This window comes from Ictalurus punctatus, chromosome 5 (assembly GCF_001660625.3).
Source record: "Ictalurus punctatus breed USDA103 chromosome 5, Coco_2.0, whole genome shotgun sequence".
NCBI lineage: Eukaryota > Metazoa > Chordata > Actinopteri > Siluriformes > Ictaluridae > Ictalurus > Ictalurus punctatus.
Window position 1 is genome coordinate 651,757 of NC_030420.2, and position 23,114 is coordinate 674,870.

At 43.1% G+C, this 23,114-nt stretch overlaps 4 protein-coding genes across 7 annotated transcripts; 2 read left to right on the forward strand and 2 right to left on the reverse strand.

Annotated features, from left to right (window-relative positions):
• The first annotated feature begins 473 nt into the window (after nt 1-473).
• Nucleotides 474-6,214, forward strand: unc119.1 (unc-119 homolog 1). The gene is made up of 5 exons (XM_017466934.3): nt 474-1,240; nt 1,735-1,848; nt 2,058-2,166; nt 2,573-2,745; nt 2,835-6,214. The coding sequence occupies exons 1-5, from the start codon at nt 1,018-1,020 to the stop codon at nt 2,945-2,947; spliced, it is 732 nt and encodes a 243-aa protein (XP_017322423.1). The 5' UTR covers nt 474-1,017; the 3' UTR covers nt 2,948-6,214.
• Nucleotides 6,215-7,259: 1,045 nt separating this feature from the next.
• Nucleotides 7,260-10,116, forward strand: c5h12orf43 (chromosome 5 C12orf43 homolog). Its single transcript, XM_017466935.3, has 6 exons — nt 7,260-7,580; nt 7,757-7,784; nt 7,894-7,992; nt 8,196-8,275; nt 9,247-9,340; nt 9,661-10,116. Exons 1-6 carry the CDS (start codon nt 7,472-7,474, stop codon nt 9,977-9,979), a joined length of 729 nt encoding a protein of 242 aa, XP_017322424.1. The 5' UTR covers nt 7,260-7,471; the 3' UTR covers nt 9,980-10,116.
• A 585-nt stretch (nt 10,117-10,701) lies between these two features.
• Nucleotides 10,702-21,244, reverse strand: hnf1a (HNF1 homeobox a). Of its 3 annotated transcripts, none has more exons than XM_017466888.3 (11): nt 19,394-21,244; nt 17,841-18,176; nt 14,172-14,371; nt 13,896-14,076; nt 13,584-13,786; nt 13,209-13,360; nt 12,905-13,049; nt 12,524-12,712; nt 12,308-12,423; nt 12,097-12,181; nt 10,702-11,431 (listed from the first exon to the last, which is right to left on the reverse strand). In XM_017466888.3, the coding sequence occupies exons 2-11, from the start codon at nt 18,167-18,169 to the stop codon at nt 11,301-11,303; spliced, it is 1,731 nt and encodes a 576-aa protein (XP_017322377.1). In that variant the 5' UTR covers nt 18,170-18,176; nt 19,394-21,244; the 3' UTR covers nt 10,702-11,300. The 3 variants fall into 3 exon arrangements, with proteins under 3 accessions (XP_017322377.1, XP_017322376.1, XP_053536003.1); XM_017466887.3 differs by having other exon boundaries at nt 13,896-14,088; XM_053680028.1 differs by lacking the exons at nt 17,841-18,176; nt 19,394-21,244 and adding an exon at nt 15,786-16,017 and having other exon boundaries at nt 13,896-14,088.
• On the reverse strand, nt 19,513-23,093 carry si:ch211-170d8.2 (uncharacterized protein LOC571755 homolog). 2 transcript variants are annotated; one of them, XM_047155355.2, is made up of 4 exons: nt 22,459-23,093; nt 21,839-21,983; nt 21,464-21,749; nt 19,513-19,650 (listed from the first exon to the last, which is right to left on the reverse strand). In XM_047155355.2, exons 1-4 carry the CDS (start codon nt 22,781-22,783, stop codon nt 19,639-19,641), a joined length of 768 nt encoding a protein of 255 aa, XP_047011311.1. In that variant the 5' UTR covers nt 22,784-23,093; the 3' UTR covers nt 19,513-19,638. The 2 variants fall into 2 exon arrangements, with proteins under 2 accessions (XP_047011311.1, XP_047011309.1); XM_047155353.2 differs by lacking the exon at nt 19,513-19,650 and having other exon boundaries at nt 21,220-21,749.
• Between the last annotated feature and the right edge of the window lie 21 nt (nt 23,094-23,114).

Here is a 23,114-nt window from a genome sequence, read left to right on the forward strand (position 1 = left end):
CTCCGAGTTAGTCATTTTATACATAATAATGACACAAAAATGTCACTCGTTATTTAATTACATATTTAAGATCAAATAATATGCAACAATGTTATTAAGTCTGTTATAATTTATAAACTTAACCCCTAGAACCTAAATTTATAAACATAAACTTAACCTAGCCCCTAAGTTTATAAACATAAACTTAACCCCACAGCCCCTAAGTTTATAAACATAAACTTAACCCCACAGCCCCTAAGTTTATAAACATAAACTTAACCCCACAGCCCCTAAGTTTATAAACATAACCCCTGGCCCCGAAGTTGATAAACTCAACACCTGGTCTTTAATTCTATAAAAGTAGCCCGTAAATTTATCAACTCATTCATAACCTTAATTTATATTTGTGATCTGTAGTCATGGACACCTAGTGCACTATTGTAAATAACATCATGATTAGTATCGTATGGAAAATTCCCGGAACTGTTAGAGGGCTGAATCCCAAATGCATTTCAAGTGGACACCTAGGGCACTACATAGGGTGTGTAAACCATTATTGTACTCCCTATATATTGCACTTGTATAAGGAAGACGGAGTAATTTGGGGTTTGTCCCAGATTTGTGGTCAAACGAGATGCATGAGGAAGTAAACGTACAGTGGTATCCATGGCAACGTTGGAACGTGAACGGCCAATCAGGAGGTGTATGCTCTTCTCCATAGTGATGCGGAACGCCATCTTAAGTTTCAGCGGGGGGTCTCCGGGATGCATTTTGTTTTTACCACCCGTATTCCCGCCGTAAGTCCCGCCTTCCTTCGCAAGGGATTGGATAGTGGCCCCAAATATTTCTGCCCTCCGATTGGCTAATAGTTCATGAGCGTAAAATATCAGCTAATGATAGAGCAGGAGGGCGGGGTTGGTCAGAATACGGTTGGGGACAGAAAAATCTTCGAGTTTTTTTTAGTAGCAACGTAGCTAGCTAGCTGGCTGTAGAGAAAGCACAAAACCGAGGGTGGGAAAAAAACCAAACATCAGAACCATGAGCAGCCAGAGCTCCCGAAACGAGACGACAGCTGCGGTGAACGGTCCCGACCCGGCCGCGGCGAGCTCCAGAGAGCGGAAACACGGCGGCGGGGTGGTGAAGAGGCTGAAATCTCGGCGGAGCGCGGCGGAGCGGCGGCCCGTGACCGAGGACGAGCTGCGGGCTTCAGGCAGAGCCATCACCCCGGAGGAAGTGCTCGCGCTCCGGACTGTCACGCGCGGTAAGCACTTTAACATCATTTCTCTTTTATATGCTTTAAAAAAAAAATTAAATTCAACAGGTACACGAGTTTAATAACATCACACTTATACAAATATTACCTTTGGGTTTATCTGGAAATTCATCAGGCAGTTTGTAGTATTTTGGTTCTTTCTTTATTTGTTTAGTTGTTATTATTATTATTGTTGTTGTTTTAATGGTCTTTATTTGAATCCTGGCTTAAATTATAAGTATTGTATAGTCTTTAATTTATAACTGCAGTCCTTTAATCGCTCCAGACTAACCACAGATAATAATAATAATCATTAAAATCATTATTAATGACCATTAAATATTGAACTGAGATTAATTTAAAAATAAGACGTATATTAATATAAAATAAAATAATAATGTAGTATTTATTATTTGAATGATTAATTAACTAGGGCATTGTTTTAGTTTTACAGTCTGTACAGTGTTTATTAAAGTTGTGTGGTGTTTTTTTGTCCTGTTCAGACTACCTCTGCAAACCCGAGGACAACGTCTACAGCATCGACTTCACGCGCTTTAAGATCCGAGACCTGGAGACGGGCACCGTGCTGTTCGAGATCGCCAAACCTCCTCACTGCGGTCCGTCACTCTCTCTTACGTTATTCGTGTGTTTGGAGTGTACGCCGCAGTCACACACATTTATATTCGTCTTTTATCTCAGTACAGTGAGTTTTAGTGCGCTGATTTACGTGAAACAGTGAACAAGTTTATCTGGATCGTGAGCTACTGTTTCTCTCACGTTTTTTTGTTTGTTTTGCTTAAACCTTTCCTCTTTTTCCCTCTCTCAGATGTTGATGATGAAGATGAAGAAAGTGTCGATGTAGACACGAGCACCGGCCGATTCGTTCGCTATCAGTTCACACCGGCGTTTCTTAAACTTCGCACAGTTGGAGCCACGTAAGTTCAGAAAAACTCTTTTTCCTGTTTGTTCTGTCCCTATCTCTTCATTTCTGCTCATTTCCTCGTTTCTGTTCATTTCCTCTTCCTTCCTGTGTGTAAAATGGCCTGTGTCTGTCTCTCAGGTGATGATCTCAGTTGTAGAGATTGTATCTGCTGTTTACATGTCAGTGTTTATGAGTGAGTACCGTTTATAGGACTCGGGGTGAAACTGGTAATCATACATCACCACAGTGTGTGTAATGGGTGGAAGAGAGGAAACGTTTGCGATACGCAGACAACACTAACGTTTCCCAAACCTGTCATGGCTCTGATGCTGAATTATTTATTTATTTTCACAGTTACTTTTTTTTTATTTCATTAAAGCGTCGTTAATAACACTTGTTCCTGTTCTCTGTCGCTGAAGCGTGGAGTTTACCGTAGGAGATCGGCCCGTGAATAATTTCCGGATGATCGAGCGTCATTATTTTCAGGAGCGTCTGCTGAAGAACTTTGATTTTGACTTTGGCTTCTGCATACCGAACAGCCGCAACACGTGCGAGCACATCTACGAGTTCCCCCAGCTCCCGGACGAGCTCAGTGAGTAATCACAGTTCAGAAGCGTTGTCATGGTTACAGTGTGTAGAGAAGCGTACAGCGTTTAAGCGTTGGTGTGTTCCTGTGTTCAGTCCGTCAGATGGTGGATCACCCGTACGAGACTCGCTCAGACAGCTTCTACTTCGTGGACAACAAACTGATCATGCACAACAAAGCAGACTACGCTTACAACGGGGGCCAATGATGCTGCTGAGCCACGACCAGGTCACGCTCGGGGGGGTGTGAGTGTGTGTGAGTGTGTGTGAGTGTGTGTGAGTGTGTGTGAGTGTGTGTGAGTGTGTGTGAGTGTGTGTGAGTGTGTGATGTCATCATTCCATTCCTTCACCACAGCCATCGTCACACCTCATGGACTTCTGCTGAAGAAAGGATCTCTTTCCTCCGTCGTTATTCTGAGTATAAAACCCCTTCCTTTCCATCAGCTCGTATTTTTCCAGAAGTTTCGTTCCATCTGTTGATTATAAACATGAAAGTGTACCAAAAAAACCCTCTACAACGTACCAGACAGATACAGAGGAGTTATAATACACTACATACAGACGGAGTTCTGACTTCAGCCCGGAGGTGTTGATTCATTTTCTCTAACAGCAGCTTTGTACTTTTCTCATCTTCAGTTTACGCTGTTTTTCTGTTCCTTTTATAAAAAGAGCGGCAGGCGAGAGAACAGGAGTTTGTTTCACTGACATCCCGTGGCATTAAATTGACCTAAAAACGGATAAAACAAATAGAATCTGGTGTTCTTTAATGAATATAAATTGCGCATTTCTCACAAATCGTTAAATGCTAAAGATAAACATTAACGTTTACGCTCGAGAACGTGATTCCAGTCTGTATCCACTGTCATGCGTCATAAACGCTGGTTTACGGTTACGATTTGTTTACTTGGTGGTGATTAAAGCGGCGGTGTGTAATGTTCAGCGCCCTCTGTTGTGTGTGAGGTGAACTACAGTTGTAATAAAAACACTGAAGAGTCGCTTTTCTTTATCCACCTACTTTCCTCTGTTCACTCCGTATGTCATGCGAATTGCCTTTTAAGGGAGAAAGGGGTGGGGCTGATCGGATCTGGTTCATCTGGAGGCGGGGCTTGTTGAAGCGAAAATTAACCAAAATACGATTCTGCATCTCTGGAATTGTGTGTTTATTTCAAATTGAGAAATGTTTACGTTTTAAAATATACACAAAAAAAGTAAATAAAATAATTTATTTTTCTATTATTTTGAAAAATACTTCAAAGCTAATTCAGAAATAGTCAAAATGGCGCCATCTTGTGTTCAGACTAGAAATTATTAATTAATTGCATAATGTTCTTTAAGATTATAAATGAAGAAATTAAAATGCTGTACTCTTTGGACACATTTTGAAAGAGTCATAAATAATGGCACCCCAAGAGTATCTCTTAGATGTTGAATGAAGAACGTATGCAGTGTGTGTGTGTGTCTGTGTGAGTGTGTGTTAACTTCTCTGTATTGGTCTGGTTTCTTACATGGTGATGAGGAGAAAATGAATAATAATCAAATCCGAGGTGTGATTCGTGTAATTAGCGTCGCTCCAGGATGCAGAGTCAGGATGATGATGATGATCCTGAAATCAGTCAGAGAGAAAAAATCAGCTGGAACGTCATTAACACTGTGTGTTAGGAGTGTGTTACTGTCTGAATGACGGGTGTTCAGATGGATATACGACCCCCTGAGTGGTGTGTGTGTGTGTGTTTGTGTGTGTGCGAGAGAGAGAGAGAGAGAGAGCTCCATGTGTGTGTGATGTGTCTGAGTGTACTCACCATCACACACACCTGTCTCCGTCGTTCAGCAGTTCTTTAGTTCGTGTCATAGCAGGATGTTATTCTTCTGAAACACAGAAAAACGTCCAGAATATCGCACAATTTGCTCTTTTTTCTTTCACCAGGAACTCGCTGATGATCATCACAGACGACTTATCACAATATTGTACAGTCAGGATTATTGTTATTATTATTATTATTATTATTATTATTGTAGGATTATTATTATTATTATTATTATAATTATAGGATTATTATTGAGGACACGAGCTTCATGTACGGTTAAAATACTGAGCAGATGAACACGAAGACTTTTTAACAAATCTAATCATGAGGCGGTTTTGTAAACAGAGATAAACGTCACAGGATTATCGTAATGGGAAAATTCTTTATTGACGCTAATTGTGATTATAAAATTCTCAGATCAGATCTTGGCTCCGCCCACTTGGCTCACGATCTGTAGTTTGTTTCCCAAACAGAACGATATTTTATTTGGTTTTGTTTTTTTGGGAAATGGATTATTATCTCATTAAAGACAAATAAAACAAAAATAAAATCTTTTCTTATTCCAGTCGCTCGAGATGTGAATGCGTGCCCGTCATTTATTCAGTTCCGAGTTCATTAAATTCTCCTCATGTTTTGGTTGATTTGTTCCTCTCCTGCGCAGTGATGTCTTGTACTGTATTTCACAATATTCTCTTAAATATGGGTCCAAAACTGATCTTTTTTAAAGGGGGAGTTTTTAATATTTACATACGTTTTAAAAATATATTCTGAAATATTTCTCTTCCGTATGTGCAGTCCATGATGATGACGATGATCGAATATTGTGATATATTGTGTACCTGATTATCAGCGCGTGTTCCAGCGTGTAAAGTTCCAGCGTCTGAATGAGATTATACAGATTATTATAAATCCGTAATAAATTCTAAACACATTCCAGACGTACGAGCCATTAAATCGTTTTATTCCTGACGTTGACCGTTTTTAATCCTCACGTTACTGAACCAACACTTTAAAGTGTTTTGTTTGTATTTTTCACGTTTATAAAGAAACCCCGGTGATGTTTGGTTGCCATGGCGCCCGGTGAGAAGCCGAGTCACGTTTCGTCCAGTGGATAAGCTGGTTCTGTTTGTGTTACTGAGTTCTGTACAATGTGTTCAACTGGAAACATGTTTTATATACGTTATTTTATTTTATTTTGTGCTAGTTTCTCTTGTTGTTGTTGTTGTTGATGATGATGATGATGATGATGATGATGAAGCCTGTATCAGGACTGAACTGAAAATATCACAAAACTCCCCTAAAAATCCCAGCAGAGATAACAAACAAGCAGAAATCTACAATCCAAACGTCTTTATTTTTAAAAACTGTTCAGATGATAGAAGACCGGTGTATGTGAGATGTTTTCAGGGTCACGTGTCGATGATTAGACGTGAGATTACGGACCGTTTGATGCCTTACAGTAGATCAGATTGTGAGCTGGATCGGGGGAAAAGACACTAAACTGTTTCTGAAATTCTGTCGGACTGAAATGATGTGTTTCTGATTATAGTTTTGAAAAGATTGTATTATAGACGAGAGAAATTTAGAAGTTCGTTTGTCATCAGTTTCCTTCCGTGTGAATTCTAGTTGTTTCTAATAAATGAAGGAAAATAAAACATTTCATTAAAAAGAGATTTTCTGTCGTGATTTATGACTCATGAGGACTTGTGATTTATTTCCCCAATAAAGTACAACAATCAGTTAATCTCTTTATCAATCTGGATGTGATGAATGTCAGTTTCTGCCTGATTGTTAAATACATTAAGAGCATTTAAAAGCTAATATGTATTTTTTATGTTCACTTTATGCTTCTAGATTAGATTCCTATTACAAATACCGTCAGTTATTTGTACAATTTTTATATCTAATTTGCTTGGGTTTTTTTTTTTTTTTTTTTTTAAACACATAAGTCAATAACCAATATAAAATCAGCCGTAAAATCTCCCGACCGCTGGCAGTAAAGGGGTCAGCTCTTCACTAACGCCAGGAAGACGTGTGTTTACATTTTACTGGAAGTTCTGGATAGTGTTTTATATATTTATAAATATTGAAGTGTCAAGCATTTACAACAAATTGAAAAAGTAATGTTCACAACCTTCAAAAAATTTACAATAAAGATAAAATATTAAGAAGAAATGACAACATAGAAATTATACTTAGGGGTTCTATATATATATATATATATATATATATATATATATATAGAGAGAGAGAGAGAGAGAGAGAGAGAGAGAGAGAGAGAGAGAGAGAGAGAGAGAGAGAGTTTTACCATAGTATAATAACATTGGAACTTTTTCAGAAATAATTCAAAATTAGGTTTATTTTCCAACAATTTCATCTTAGGAAGAAAGAACCTCCCAAAAATAATAATGAAGTTTATAACAAAAGTAAGATTTTGTATAAAGTGTTATGGAACTGAACTCGAATTCAGATCCGTTTTATTTATTTAGCCCGATTATTTAGCTAGATTATACAAATCTATATCTTTAAAAATATGTCAGATTGCAAAAAGTTATTCTTTATTTGTAGTCGCGCACCTGGTGTCGTCATTTCCGGGTTATCGAGCTCTATTTAAAAATATCCATGTTATTTCATTGTAAGCTATTGCCAAATAGAAATATCTTAAGAGCGATCCGCAAGATTCACTTCCGCGTTTGCGCGATGACGCTGCAGTCTAACGTAATGACGTCGAAATTCCGCGACCCAGGCTGTAGTTCAGTGAGCGCTAATAACAGAGGGGTGTGTGGATTACATTACGACTGGGACATGACTCCTAAAGTTTATTCACGTTAGTTAGTCGACTGTATTTTGTTTTTGTTTAAAGTTTATTTTCGTGACCGACGAGCTTTAACGAGCTTTAAGAGAGCGCGCGCACGCAGAAGATGAAGGATGAGTGCACGTGACGGCGGAAGCAGCAGCAGCAGTGAGGATGAAAGCACGCACAGGATTAAAGAGGCGGTGTGGAGTTTTGGAGCTGAAACACACAAGATGCATGAAGGTACAGGGTGCCATTACTAATGCACAGCAACCAGGAGGAAATCACTAACCGTTCAGCGTTATTATTCAGAGAACTGTAACTGAGCATCACAGCTGGTGGTGTTCGAGTCTGTGCATTATGTTCTGAAAGTGTTTGTGTACATGTTGTGATCAGTGTGTGTGTTTATTCCTGTACAGATGGAGGGAAACACACACACAGTAAGAGGTAAAGTGAAGACACTGCTGCTGCTGCTGCTGCTGCTGCTGGAGTTAAACCGTTTATTTAAATACATTTTAAACAAATTTAATAAAGTTCAATCAATCACTGTCGACAGACTGAAAGTGTCTGAGCACGAACACGACGGCAACGAGCTGAAAACCACACCAGAGTTCCGCTCTCACGTCGCCAAGAAGCTCGGAGCCATGCTGGACAGGTTAAACACACGCGCACACACACACACACACACACACACACACACACACACACACACACACACACACACAAAAAGAGAGAGACACTCATACACTCCGAGAAACAATCAGAATGACTCACAAAAAGAGACACAGTCGAGTGATACACACACCCTTTATTTATGTGATTACTGTGATTAAACGTGTGTGTGTGTGTGTGTTGCAGTGTGATCTGTGAGGTTTCCAGAGAGACCCCTGACTGTAAACCTGCGCTGTGTGACAACACACAGGATGACGCTGATGATGGTGATTTAAAAATATTTTATATGTATATTCAATATCAGTTTCAATCCCACAATGCACCTGGAGAGGTAGTGTACACATCTCAGAATACCCATAATGCACTGCAGTGTGTGTGGTTAGAGATGATTAAGTATAGTCTTTTTTGCATTGCGAGTTGCATTGGTCTGTTAATCACCTCGGTACAGGAAGTGAGAGAATAACGATGTGTGACCTTCAGCTGCCCCAGATTCTATCGTCATTAATTATGCTTCGTTAAAGATCACGGTTACTGTGTTTTACTACGTCGTTTGTCATGCGTTGATTAGCACAGCGTCTTGACCGCGTCGGGCCTGAAATCACTCGGCTTCTGTAACAGCTGTGATGGAAGTTTCCTCCAAGTTTCAGACAACAAATATTTCAGTTTAAGGTGGGGCTGTAGGGTTCAGGGCGGAGCTGAAGGGTTTAAGGCGGGGCTGTATGGTTCAGGGAGGAGCTGAAGGGTTTATGGCGGGGCTGTAGGGTTCAGAGCAGAGCTGAAGGGTTTAAGGCGGGGCTGTAGGGTTCAGGGCGGAGCTGAAGGGTTTAAGGCGGGGCTGTAGGGTTCAGGGCGGAGCTGAAGGGTTTAAGGCGGGGCTGTAGGTTTCAGGGCGGAGCTGAAGGGTTTAAGGCGGGGCTGTAGGGTTCAGGGCGGAGCTGAAGGGTTTAAGGCGGGGCTGTAGGGTTCAGGGCGGAGCTGAAGAGTTTAAGGCGGGGCTGTAGGGTTCAGGGCGGAGCTGAAGGGTTCAAGGCAGGCCATTTTCCGTATTCTGTTTCAGGAAGTACGAAGTGAAATCACGACGTGTGTGTGTGTGCGTGCGTGCGTGTGTGTGCACGCGTGCATGCGTGAGCAGCACAGTGTTTTATTTAAGACCTCTGCATGTAACCCGTTCGTTATGTTTATAATGACAGAAACTTCTACACTGTGATTAATCTTAATTTATTTCCTCGTTCCGGAGGTTTCCGCCTTTTCTCCACATCACTTCCTGGTAACTGGAGGGAGGAGCCAAAGCAAGCCCCGCCTCCTAAACGCAGACCTGCACCCAGCTCCAGGTAATACACACACACACACACACATATTACTATTTACTGTGACAGTGTTTCTCCTCAGATTTCCTCACTTACTTGTTGCCATAGCAACCACTGACAGTCTTTCTCTTTCATACACACACATAATATCACTGTCTCTCTCTCACTGTCTCTCTCCATGCCCCTTTGTCTCTCTCTTCCCACCTGTCTCTCTCTTTCTGTCTTGCTCTGTCTGCCTGTCTCTCTCTCTGTGTGTCTCTTTCTCGGTATCTCACTCCCTACCTGTCTCTCTCTCTCGCCCTATTTGTGCGTCCCACACACCCCCCCCCCCCCCACCCCTCCAGTGACAGTGACAGTGAGATGGAGTCGAGGCTGAGGGAAGCGGCCGTGTCCGTATCAGATCTGCTTCTTTCCTCCTGCACAGAGAGACGACTGGAGGACGAGAGGACGGATGCCGGAGCGAGGGATGAGGAGAGCGCCGAACCGAAGAAGAAGAAGAAGAAGAAGAAGAAGAAGAAAAAGAAAAGGAAAGCTGTGACAGAGAGAGAGGAAGACGAGTCGTTAGCGCAGGGAGACAGACGTGTCGGTCAGGAACAGAGCAGAGAGAACAACACGCTGAAGAAGAAGAAGAAAATGAATGAGGGAGTGAAAGAGAGCGAATGAAAGAGAGACTGGTTATTTACTTGTTTCAGGTTGTGTTTAATATCAGGAGCGGTTCTTTATTCAGTTCACTGCAGTTTCTTCTTGTTTTGTTTTTTGAAATAAATCATTTTTTTTTATAAAAGAGAAAACTGCACTGATTCCAGATGAAAGTCTTTCATAAGTTTTATTTTTATTTCCTGAAACCTCCGCATATGGCGATTTATCCGTATGTAATGTCAGCGTTGTTAAAGTCTCACAAGCCTCGGACTTCTCGGGAATCTGATTCGCGTCGTCACTAACTGTAGCCGAGGACCCGCCTACTTTCACATAAAGAGGCAGCTGGACCAACCACAGAACTTTTCTCATAGCCAATCAGCAAACACACAGATTCACCTCTGGTTAATAACGAGTAACGTTTAACGATGGGGTTCTGAGGACGTCTTCCAGCTCACTGTCTCAGTCTTTCAGAGGTTTGTTTCCCGCTGAAAACCAGACAGCCAATCAGAGTGCAGCCTTCAGGATTCTGGAGCTCGTGGCCAGAAAGGTGTACAGTAGATATCTTTCTCTCCTTCTGTCTTATTCTGTAAATCTTCTGCTTCCTTACTTTCGTTTACCTTCATGCTTTTCTCTCTCTCGCTCCTTCTTCTCTTTCTAACATCATGTGACCTACAGCCTCAGGTTAGCTCGGTTAGCTCGGTTAGCCAGCTAGCAATAGCGGAAAAAACAACCAACAAAACGTAGTGTAGTGTTTGTTTTTTTTTATACAATTTTAATTCATTTCATACATCAAAATAATATTTACAGAGGAAATTCAAAGTGTTTAAGGATAATAATTACTGTTGGGTCTGGGTTCAGGTCAGGGGCTGCTGATTGACAATCCGTCGCTAACTTGATGACATCATCACGCACTATTTATGTCTACGTAGCTAATTAGTGTTATGTCCTGGAATTAGAAGCAGTGTTTTAAGCGGCATAGTTTCCGCCCAAGATGATGTGGTGACGATCGAGTTCAGGATTGGCTGATCAAATTGAACTTAAGCTCCACCCACACTGACTCCTCGACACAATTGGGATGTGTGTAGATTCACGCAGATGTCAGTTATTTATTTATTTTGTGCATTTTAAACCTCATCGGTGAAATTACTAATCCCTGAGAATTTTCCATCATCATCTTCATCCACAGAGATTCCTCGGAGACACACATGGGTTAATGTTCAATGTCAGTAAGGTTTTTACATACGTACTCGCAGAAACTATTTAAACAATATATATATATATATATATATATATTAGTCCCCCCATTTGTGAGGCGTGATGGTACGTTCCACTGAGTTCACTGCTGCTATTGAGCGGTAGAGACCATCTGTGCAGGTATGTAGGGGCCGATGTCTGAGGGCGATGACGTGAGCAGGTGGGAGGTGTGGGACTCGCTGGACTGGGTTTGAGGATAAAGATCCAGACTGCTGGAGGACACTGAGGACCGGAGGACACGGCGTTTAGCTTTATTATAGACATGTTAGAACAGACTCCTGTTTATTATACACAAATAGTTTCCGATGTGGTTTAACGTACAGCAGAGAGATTATTATTGTAGATTTGTTATTAAACACACTTGGAGAAAATGTGTTTTTCCCCTAGAGAACAGACCAGAGAGCCAGTTTCAGTGCGCTGTAGTTATCATACTCGAACTGATTTTGATTTAAGGATATTGATTTATTTTGCTAATTAATTGAGGCTTTTGAATGGAATATCTTCTCTTTTTTTATACGATTATTTCATATCAAATGCTAGGTTTTGATTGGTTCATGAAAAAGGAAACATCAATTTTGCTCTATTTTTTTAAATCAGTGCATAAGTGCAATACTTTCATGCATAAATTATTATTATATATCTGTTTATAAACAGAAAACCGTAGGGTCTCGGATATTTAATGCTGATGACCAAAAATAATAGAAAACATAATTTTTTAAAAACAGTTGGATTTGAAAACACTGAAAGATATATAGACGTACTGTATAAACGTGTTAAAGGTTTCCTTAATGTAGCTGTTTTTATTCTAACAACTGTGCACAGTGTGTAACCATCAGTTGAGGGTTTGTGTGTGTGTGTGTGTGTGTGTGTGTGTGTGTGTGTGTGACCTGGTACTGGAGAGCTGGACTGTAGGTGTAGTGACTCCTCCTGGATCGGGGTGTTTGTGTGTTCCTCAGAGTCCGAGCTCAGCGTCTGATTCACACACACACACACACACACACACACACACACACACGAATACAGAGTGATCTATCTATATTTATCATACACACTGATCTTAGTGTGCTAATGCTAATTTGATGCTAATCTGGGAGTCACCTGTCGGACTGTGGTGAGATTAGCGAGGGTTCCGATGCTGCTGCTGTCGGCGATGACCATCGCCTGGGACAGGAGGCTGGAGGAGGGATACGACGTCAGATCTGTCTTACTGTACACTGAAACACACACACACACACACACACACACACATAGCCTACGTGATGTATTCCTTATGAATGATGTCATTCCACACACAAACACGATGTCATCACTTACTATGGCAGGACAGCGGCGCCATCGTGGCCATGAAGGGACTCGGAGTCATGTGACTTGGCAGCTGCTGCGTGATTGGCTGCTGGGTGGATGCATGGAGCTGCTGCTGGAAGGTGATTGGCTGGAGCGTGGTGAACCCGCCCCCTACGTTGTTGATGACGGGAACCGACTGTGGCTGAGCGGACGTGAGACCTACAGGGGAGAGGATAAGAAAACACAAGGAATAACCAGCACACGCTACAAGGTGTGCGCACGTGTGTGCGTGCGTGTGTGCGCGTATGTGTGTGTGTGTGTGTGCGTATGTGTGTGCGTGTGTGCGCGTGTGTGTGTGTGTGTGTGTGCGTGTGTGTGTGTGTGTGTGTGTGTGTGTGTGTGTGTATATACCTATGAGCAGAGACGAGTCTCCCAGACTCATGACGCTGGGTAAGGAGGCCATGATGAGGCCCTGCGACGAGCTGGAGTGTGTGTGAGACACGCTGTGGAGAGATGTCAGGGTGCTGACGGGCGGCAGAGACCCTCCTCCTGATACCTGATGCACACACACACACACACACACACACACACACACACACACACACACACACACACATGAGAGGAAGCGGTCACAGACGTATCAGCGGTTCTATCAGGAGAACCCTGACACTGATGTCAGCGAGAACAGAAGAGCATCTGATGAAGATAATCTCACCAGTTTGTGCTGATGTGCTTCCAGAAGCATGTGACTCGGCTCCAGCTGGATCAGACCCGTCCCCAGGTGTCCTCCGTCCACTCTGTCTCCGCTCCCAGCATGCCGCAAAGCCCCTATGCCCTCACACACTACAGAGGAAGTAAACTTCATACCTGAGACAGAGAGAGAGAATCTCATCAATCTGCCACGGGTTGTGTCCCAAATCACAGTGATGTACACTAACCAGTAGTTAGCTACTACTACCTACTATACTGATCTGCAGTTTAGCATCTGGTTGTCATGGTAACTGGGAAACCCCTGTACTGTTTAGTACAATTCGGAATCGCTTATTTCACTATTATACACTACATTTATTGATCTGTGTGTATGTGTTACCTTGTGTGGGAGTGGGCGGGATGCTCTGCTCTGTCCCGGATGCTGATTGGCTGCTGTAAGGTGGGTCGACTGACAGTTTGTGGCGAAACGCTTCCTCTTTGCGGCGATTAGCGAACCAGTTATACACACGCACTTCTGTCACCAGGTTCGAACCCAAACCGGCCAGCTGTGATGGAGACACGCCCCTCTGCAAACACTCCGCTCTGAAACACACAAACACACATCAGAGGTGTTTAAGGGCTTTGTGCACCACATACACACACGCACGCGCGCACACACGCACACACACACACACAGTGTGTCTGCTCTCACCGGTTACACTCCTCCACCAGTCCCTCTCTCTCCTCCTTGCTGGGGTTTTTCTGGCGCTCGTAGGCCTGGAACAGGATCTGTTGTGACGCCGGGCCCCATTTAAACCGGTTTCTCCGCCCCTTCCTGTTTTCTTCACTTGGCTCCTCCCCCAGAACCATTCCGCGACTCGCATTGGTAAACTCTGCAATGAAGACTTTTATGATAACGACACACTGTGTTTGTGTGTGTATGATGTGTGTGTGTATGATGAGTGTGTGTGTGTGTGTGTGTACTCACGCTGGCTGATCTCGTCCTGTTTCTTGACGTACCAGCTGTAAAGCGCGGCTCGTTTCTGGTTCTTCATGGGCGTCCCTTTGTTCAGATGCTGTGACAGGTGAGACTGATTGAGTCCCGTCGCCTCCACCACCTCCCTCTGAGGAAGATTGTGCTGCTGCATGTAGCTCTTCACCATCTTTGCCACACGCCATGGGTCCTCTCTAACACACACACACACACAGTTTTAACATTAATTGAAATTAAGTGTTTCTAATTGATCTTTTTCACTTTTAAACACTATCCACAAGCAGCGATTATCGGGGTCCAAGCACTCCTTTGCGAATAGCACCCCTAGTACATATCTTGTGTAAGGTTACATTAAATACTAGAAGGCTGATACCTGGACATAGTGACAGACGGTCAGTGCTAACCCTGTGAACAGCTAAGAGCTGATTGGCTGATATTTTTAAACCAATCAAGTGAGCAACATGTGGCCACTTACAGATAAGCAGATGCACATGTATCCAATGACTTGATCCAACAAACTTTACAGATAAATATATTTCTGCATAAATATGACCTAAAACTTCATCAGATTTTCACACAAGTCCTAAAAGTAGACATAGAGAACCCAATTAAAGGAACGAGACAAAATATATCTAAAATACAATATAAAATATATACAGTCATTTATTTACTGAGGAAAAGTATCCATTATTACATATCTGTGAGCGGCAAAAGTATGTGAACGTCTAGGATTAGCAGTTAATCTGAAGGTGAAATTAGTCCGGGGGATGATGATGAGGTGTGAGTGAGTAAGTGTCCTGTTTTATTTAAAGAACAGGGATCTATCAGAGTCTGATCTTCACAACGTGTTTGTGGAAGTGTATCATGGCATGAAAAAAAGAGATTTCTGAGGACCTCAGAAAAAGAGTTGTTGAAGCTCATCATGGTGGAAAAGGTTAAAAAAAACATCTCTAAAGAGTTTGGACTCCACAAATCCAGGGGTGTTCGACCAACAAACATGCTAAGAGCAAGACGTGTAATAGTCCACGAGGTGACAGAGGAACCCAGGGGAACTTCTAAGCATCTAAAGGCCTCTCCCACATTGTCTAATGTTAATGTTCATGAGTCCACCATCAGGAGAACACTGAACAACAACGGTGTGCATGGCAGGGCTACAAGGAGAAAGCCTCTACTCTCCAAAAAGAACACTGCTGCCCTTCTGCAGGTTGTTAAAGATCAAGTGGACGAGTCAGAAGTCTACTGGAAAAATGTTTTGTGGACGGATGAGTGAGACCAAAATAGAACTTTTTGGTTTAAATGAGAAGCGTTATGTTTGGAGAAAGGAAAACACTGCATTCCAGCATAAGAACCTGATCCCAGCTGTGAAACATGGTGGTGGTAGTGTCATGGTTTGGGTCTGTTTTGCTGCATCTGGACCAGGACGACTCGCCATCACTGATGGAACAATGAATCTGAATGATACCAGCGAATTCTGAAGGACAATATCAAGACATCTGTCCATGAACTGAATCTGAAGAGAAAGTGGGTCATGCAGCAAGACAATGATCCTAAACACACGAGTCGTTCTAGCAAAGACGCTTAAAGAAGAATAAAAGTCAAAGTCCTGACCTTAATCCAGCAGAAATGTTGTGGAAGAACCTGAAGCAGTTCATGTGCAGAAACACACCAACATCCCAGAGCTGAAGATGTTCTGTACTGTACATGTTTCTTCAAAAAGTAACCAGTTGACCAAGTTTTGTGTGCCGACATTTTATGCTTTGGTCTACATGATTAATTTTAGGAAAGAAGAAGAAGAATAAGAAGAAGGAGTGCTAATGCTAACCAACAGTTATTAGGCATGATGTTGGCTTGCTAGTTTTCATTCATCGGTGCATACTGGTGCGACAGTCCAGCGAGGATGCTACTCTGTTAGACATGATAGAGTGTTCTGTTCACACGGTGCCGTGACATGGTGTGTGTTGTCCTACAACACGGTGTTCTTACTCAGATCAGACGCGAGTCTGTTCCAGATGGACATCAAAATGTCCTTGCTAATGCGGCGGAGTCGTTAAATAAACAGAACACACCACGTAGGCAATGTTGACAGTGTGAGATAAGGGAAGGACAGAGGGGTCAGAGTCCAGCTACACTGCTCATAACATCTGTTAACACTGCACAACTCACACATACACACACACACACACGCACACACACGCACACAGACACACACAGACACACACAGACACACACAGAGAAATGCCTCTTCTGCACATTTTTATCTGTGAAGCGCGTGTGTACGGATGATCAGAAACACTTAACACAAACTGAATTAGCACAAGCACACGGTATCACTCAGAGTAATGCACACACACACACACACACACACACACACACTCTCTGTTAATTTTAACCAGTGTGTGTAGCTCATTTATTAAAGAGAATAATGAAGTCTGTGGGTAATTAGTAACTAGAAAAGGTGGAACCTCTCCTTTATATCCCTCCATCACTGAGAGAGAGCCGAGACACACACTCTCTCACACACACATTTACTCACACACACACACACACACACACACTCACACTCACACACACTGATGGAGAACAGAGGGGCACATGAGCAGGACAAAGAACAGAGCGGGTAAGGAGGATATAATGAAAGAGGAATTTAGGCAAATTTAGTGTGTGTGTGTGTGTGTGTGTGTGTGTGTGTGTGTGTGTGTGTGTGTCTGGATGTGGATGAACAGCATCTGATAAAGTGACTAATCAATAGGATACCTTTTGTGTGAGTGTGTGTGTGTGTGAGTGTGTGTGTGTGTGTGTGTGTATTGTGTATATTGTGAGAGTGTATACTGTTTGTGTATATATGGTTTATACTGTGTGAGTGTGTGTGTGTAACGTGTCTCTCACCACAATACATATGTACAGTCAAGATCCTGTGTGTGTATTGTGCGGTGAGAGTGTGTGTGTGCTGTGTGTGTGTGTGTGTGTGTGTAGTATGTGTATGTGTGTGTAGTGTGTGTATAGTTTGTATGTGTGTGTGTGTGCAATGTGCAGTGTGTGTGTATGTGTGTGTGCGTGTGTGTGTGTGCAGTGTGTGTGTGTGTGTGTGTGTGTGTGTGGGGGTGTGTGTGTGTGTGTGTGTGTGTGTGTGTGTGTGTGTGTGCGTGCAGTGTGTGTGTGTGTGTGTGTGTGTGTGCAGTGCGTGTGTGTGTGTGTGTGCAGTGCGTGTGTGCAGTGTGTGTGTGTGTGCAGTGTGTGTCTGTGCAGTGTGTGTGTGTGTGTGTGTGCAGTGTGTGCAGTGTGTGTGTGTGTGTGTGCAGTGTGTGCAGTGTGTGTGTGTGTGTGTGTGCAGTGTGTGTGTGTGTGTGTGTGTGTGTGTGTGTGCAGTGTGTGTGTGTGCAGTGTGTGTGTGTGTGTGTGTGCAGTGTGTGTGTGTGTGTGTGCAGTGTGTGCAGTGTGTGTGTGTGTGCAGTGTGTGTGTGTGTGTGCGTGTGTGCAATGTGTGTGTGTGCAGTGTATGTGTGTGTGCAGTGTGTGTGTGTGTGTGTGTGTGTGTGCAGTGTGTGCAGTGTGTGTGTGTGCAGTGTGTGTGTGTGTGTGCGTGTGTGCAATGTGTGTGTGTGCAGTGCGTGTGTGTGTGCAGTGTGTGTGTGTGTGTGTGTGTGTGTGTGTGTGTGCACTCACTGCAGCAGCTGCTCCACCTCAGCCCTTTGCCTAGCTGCTTCCTCTGGAGGGAGTTTCTCGATCTCCCTGAAGATGGGTGGAGGGAAGTCGGCGTCTCCGTCCTCGGAGCTCTCTCCGTCCGTCCGCTCGGCCGTTTCCATGCGTTCTGCCCCGGCGCCTCCTCCCATTCCGGTTCCGGCTCGGTTCCGCTCTCTCTCCAGCTCGCCGACGGCCTGGATCAGCACTTCCCGGGTCACGCCGGAGCCCAAGAGAGAGGAGAGCAGTTGTTGCTGCAGAGCCGAAAGCCTGCGCACTCGTCCCTCCATCCCTCGCTCCTCTCCTCCCTCCATTACCCAGCTACACACACACACACACACACACACACAGGTCACTAGAGGAGTTTTAAAGTAAGTGTGTGATTGTTCACCCCATTTATAATTTGGGTCAATCCTTGTTTTTGGACCACGGCTTGGTGTTATTTAGTTCTTGGGTTTTGGGCCACACAGTTATCAGCTCTGAGGCAACAGTTTGGTTCTGATCCGTCTTCTGGGCCATGGTTCAGTTCAGACCTCTGAAATCTGGGCAGTTAGTTTGGACTTGTGTCTTCTGGGCCATAGTTTAGCTCAAGCTATTGTATTTGGGCCCCAGTTTGATTCAGACCTTGTTCTTTTTAGGGAACAGTGTGGTTCAGACCTTTATATTTTGGGTCTTTTTCTTTTTAGTCACGGTTTAAGTCGGACCTCAGTCTTTTGGGCCAGGGTTTAATTCATGTCTTGTCCTTTTTGGTTGAGTTCAGCGATAGTTTAATTAGGTTCTTGGGTTTTGGGCAACACTTTGATGTAGGTTTTTGGGCCTTGTGTTCAGTCCTCATTTTGGGCCACAGTCTGGTTCTGTTTTATTCCCCTACACACACACGCTACACGATGACTTCACACACTTCCTCACAGTTAGAGATTAAAAATAAATGATTATTAACACTCATCTTAATGATGAAAGCTACACTGCTGCTACGCGTGTGCACTCTGTAAGTGTGCTCTGGAAGCATGTTGTTTACATCACATGTGCAGTGAACAACACTGAGGACTGCAGAACCGCCGAGTCCAGTTTCAGTTCAAAACCAGTAAAGTCCATTAAGCAGTTCAGATTACATAAAAATCAATATAAAACACACACAACACAAACACACTCATTGTGTACATGAGGTTCCGAATAATCAAACTCATCGAACCACCAGCTTTTTACATCAACTTTGAATTTGGCTCCACACACACACACACACACACACACACACTCACAAAATGTGGGTCACGAACAGTGTCCGTGATGCTGAATAAACACACCATTAATAACACACACACACACACACACACATTGATGATAAGAGAGACATATAACTGTAAGCCACACACACACACACAGTGCTGCCTATGTGTGTGTGTTTACCTATGGACAGGTGAACGCAACAATCATTAATATAGCTCCTACCTCACAACCAAGGTCGCACAAGGTGTAACACACACACACACACACACACACACACACACACACACACACACACACACACTCATATTCACCTGGGTGTATCCGTACGCTCTGTTTATCCGTTTTCAGTAAGGACTCGTGTCCACTTTTCCTGGACTTCTACCGCGTCTCCACTTCTGCCGGCTGTTGTTTTGCTTTCGAAGGTGATTTTTCTCGCTTTTCTCTCCCCCTCCTCCCTCTCTCTTACTCTCTCTCTCACTCACTCTCTCTCTCTCTCTGTCAGCCTGAACTTTGCCCGCGTCTCCCTCCATTCTGAGTTCAGGACAGAGTGCAGAGTCTAACTGCGACCCTTAAAGTGGAAATAAGCACGTCACACAGACACACACACACACACACCTTTATGGATACAGCTTCAAACACACCAGCTACCTAACACTACATAAATAATAATATTCTTTATTGTAATTAGAAGCAGGAGACAAGCTAGCTAGCAAAACTAATATCTACATTAAAAAAAATGTAAGTAAATATTTACCAAGTCATTGTTTAGTGTGGAACATCCACATCTCTCTGCACCAGGTATGTGCTACAGTAGAGCTCTGTATTCAACACACCCCCTGATAGGTGGTGCTTACTGCTGGTAATTACTACTAATGGCCAGTAGGTGGTGTTTTTTCCTACTTTTTGTCAATATAGGTTTATGTAAATAAGTCAATAAATGTAATATAAATGTAAATGTAAAGGTAAAGATTGCCACTAGGTAGTGTTTATCACTGACAGTTACTAAGATGGCCACTAGGTGTTGTTTATAAGTGGTAATTACTAAGACGACCACTAGGTGGTGTTTCCCACTTGTAATTACTAACAATGGCCACTAGCTGGCGTTTACCGCTGTTAGCTACTAACGATGGCCACTAGCTGGCGTTTAGCGCTGTTAGCTACTAACGTTGGCCACTAGCTGGCGTTTAGCGCTGTTAGCTACTAACGATGGCTACTAGGTGGTGTTTACTATTGGTAGGTAATTACTAACTATGGCCACTTGTTGTCGTTTACTGCTGGTAGCTACTAACGATGGCCGCTAACTGGCGTTTACCACTGGTAGCTACTAACGATGGCCGTTAGCTGGCGTTTACCGGTGGTAGCTACTAACAATGGCCACTAACTGGTGTTTACTATTGGTAATTACTAATGATGGCCGCTAGGTGGCGTTTACCGCTGGTAAATACTAATGATGGCCACTAGGTGGTGTTTACTATTGGTAATTATTAATGATGGCCACTAGGTGGTGTTTACTATTGGTAATTACTAGTGATGCCCGCTAGGTGGCGTTTACCGCTGGTAAATACTAGTGATGGCCACTAGGTGGTGTTTACTATTGGTAATTACTAATGATGGCTGTTAGGTGGCGTTTACCGCTGGTAAATACTATTGATGGCCGCTAGGTGGCAGTTTGTAAATTGAAATATAGATCTTAATAAACATGGAATTATTAGGATCTGGTATTTACTATTGTGAAAAGTATAACACGCTGTATTCCAGATATAGAGCAGACCTAAGCAGCACGTCTCTGCACTCAGAACACCTTATTTTGGATGAATAATGTAGACAATCTGATAATTCTGATCTAATATTTCATTTGTGACAAATGATTTATATACTTGACTTTAAATACTGTTTGTAATATTGCTGTTTTGCACAGGATGCATTTATTTAGTGTTCTTTGCTTCATCATTAAAAAAAAAGCTATTTTTAACCTTCTAAATTCCAGGTTTTATAGTAAAGCTAAATTTGAATAATTGAATTACCTCAAATCACCTTGTATGAACTTTTGTTTATGTGTGTCATGAGAAAATGTCATTTTTATTAAACACAACAGTAAGTGATCCACTGGCGAGCAATAAATCAAACAGCATTCAACTTCAGAAAGAAATAAAAGGTTTTTATATATAACTATGTGTTTATTTACACTACATACATTGATAAGTTTCCCACAAAACAACACCCATAAATTAAATATATTCAAACGGCCTGCTGAAGTGCGTATTTGGAATATTTACAGTGTCCCAGTAGACAGCACTTTTGACAAACACATCAAGAGCAGTGTGTGTGAGTGTGTGTTATCCATAAGACAGTGTGATGAAGGGTGTGTGAAGCAGCCGTACCCCGTGACTCTCACACGGCAGGGGTTTGTTCAGCTCCACGGTGCTGCAGTGTAAGGCCAGGCCCAGCTCGACAGGAACCTGCGGGGGGCGCTCCGCCCTCCCGTTCCCACCCTGCGCCTCAGTGGGTCTCGTTTCCGAAGCCCGGAGTGAGTGAAGATCTCCGACACGCCGGATCTCCATCACGCTGGAGCCTCCACGCCTCCCTCTGACAGCCTGAAGAGCCTGGAAGAGGAAGAGCAGATCCACCCTGACCTCCAGCACGCTGTCCTTCCACCACACACTGTACCTACCGAAAGAGAGAGAGAATATTCTAGATACTGTATAATTTTACTAAAGTATAAAGTTTATCAGTCTGCGCTTTGTGATCTGTCTCACCTCGTAGGAAGGTTGCGTTTCTCGAGCCAGGGCAGCAGAGGCTGGACGTTCAGCTGGTGTGGGTTGGAGATGTGAAGATGAACCTCGGCTCTCAGTATTGGCACTGACCAGACGTCCTGGCTCAGCACAAACTCCACTGTGGAGCCTTGAAAACACAAACATTATTCAGTTTAATTTAATCAGCCATGTTAATTCTCACTGCTTTATCTAAAGAAGGAGCTGCTGATTCATTTAGAAACAGAGGGAGGTTTTAAACAGAGAGGGAGGTTTTAAAAAGCATGTATATATTTTTAAAATCACCTTACAAAGTCTTTCTGAGTATTTACACTCGTTCACTTTCTAAATAATACACGTTTTGAGAGGTTTAGTGCCATTCCATGACAAAATACACAGAGCTAAACGATCCTTAAGGCTAGTGGTACAATCTGTCCCGCGTGCACTTCCATGGTTTAAAAACAGCATGAAATAAAGGCGGGAAATCGGTGTCGGCGCGCGAGCAGTTACTCACTGGGCTGAATAGAAGCCCTCTGGTTTCTGATGATTTTATGAAGTAATGAGAGGGAAAATATCATTAAATTAACAGGTGATTAATCTCTTAATAACGGTCCCGAAGAGCTCACCTGCAGTCTCCCGGCCTTGGAGCCCTTTAACCCCTCCGCAGTGGTGGCCCATCTGACAGCACCTGTACACCCGCCGAACGAAGCGGAACAGCGGCTGCTCCGGGAAAACCATTCGATGTGGTCCCTCCTTAGACATGGGGAAGACTTTCAGGCGGTACATGTGGCTCCAGTCTCCGGACAGTGAGGTGACCTCAGTGTCGGTCCATGGCGCGGTGAGCTGGCCGCACTGTCCCGCCTCAGGAGACTCCGACATCTGTCCGAGTAACGACCGACTCGTGACTCCGGCTAAAAAGCTCCCCAGAGCGATTATAATTAGTGGTGTCATGGCCAAAAAACGGGAGATAACTCCTAAATTTATATTATTTACAACAATAGTCCGTGAAAATGATCCAAAGCGTTCCCTCAGACTTCTTCTCCTCCTCCAGCTACAACTGTTTAACGGACAACACGTAGGTACAAATCTCTAAAGACGTCACGAGCTCATTTGCATATTAATGGATGATTGTGGTTATTTGCATAGCAAAACGTGCTACTGTAGGGAGGCGGATTTTCTGTGGAAAAAGAAAGCAACTCCACTAATCATCAAAATATCGTGTTTATATTTCTATGTAAATATATCATTTAGAAAAGGTTTCGAATTAAAAATAAATAAATAC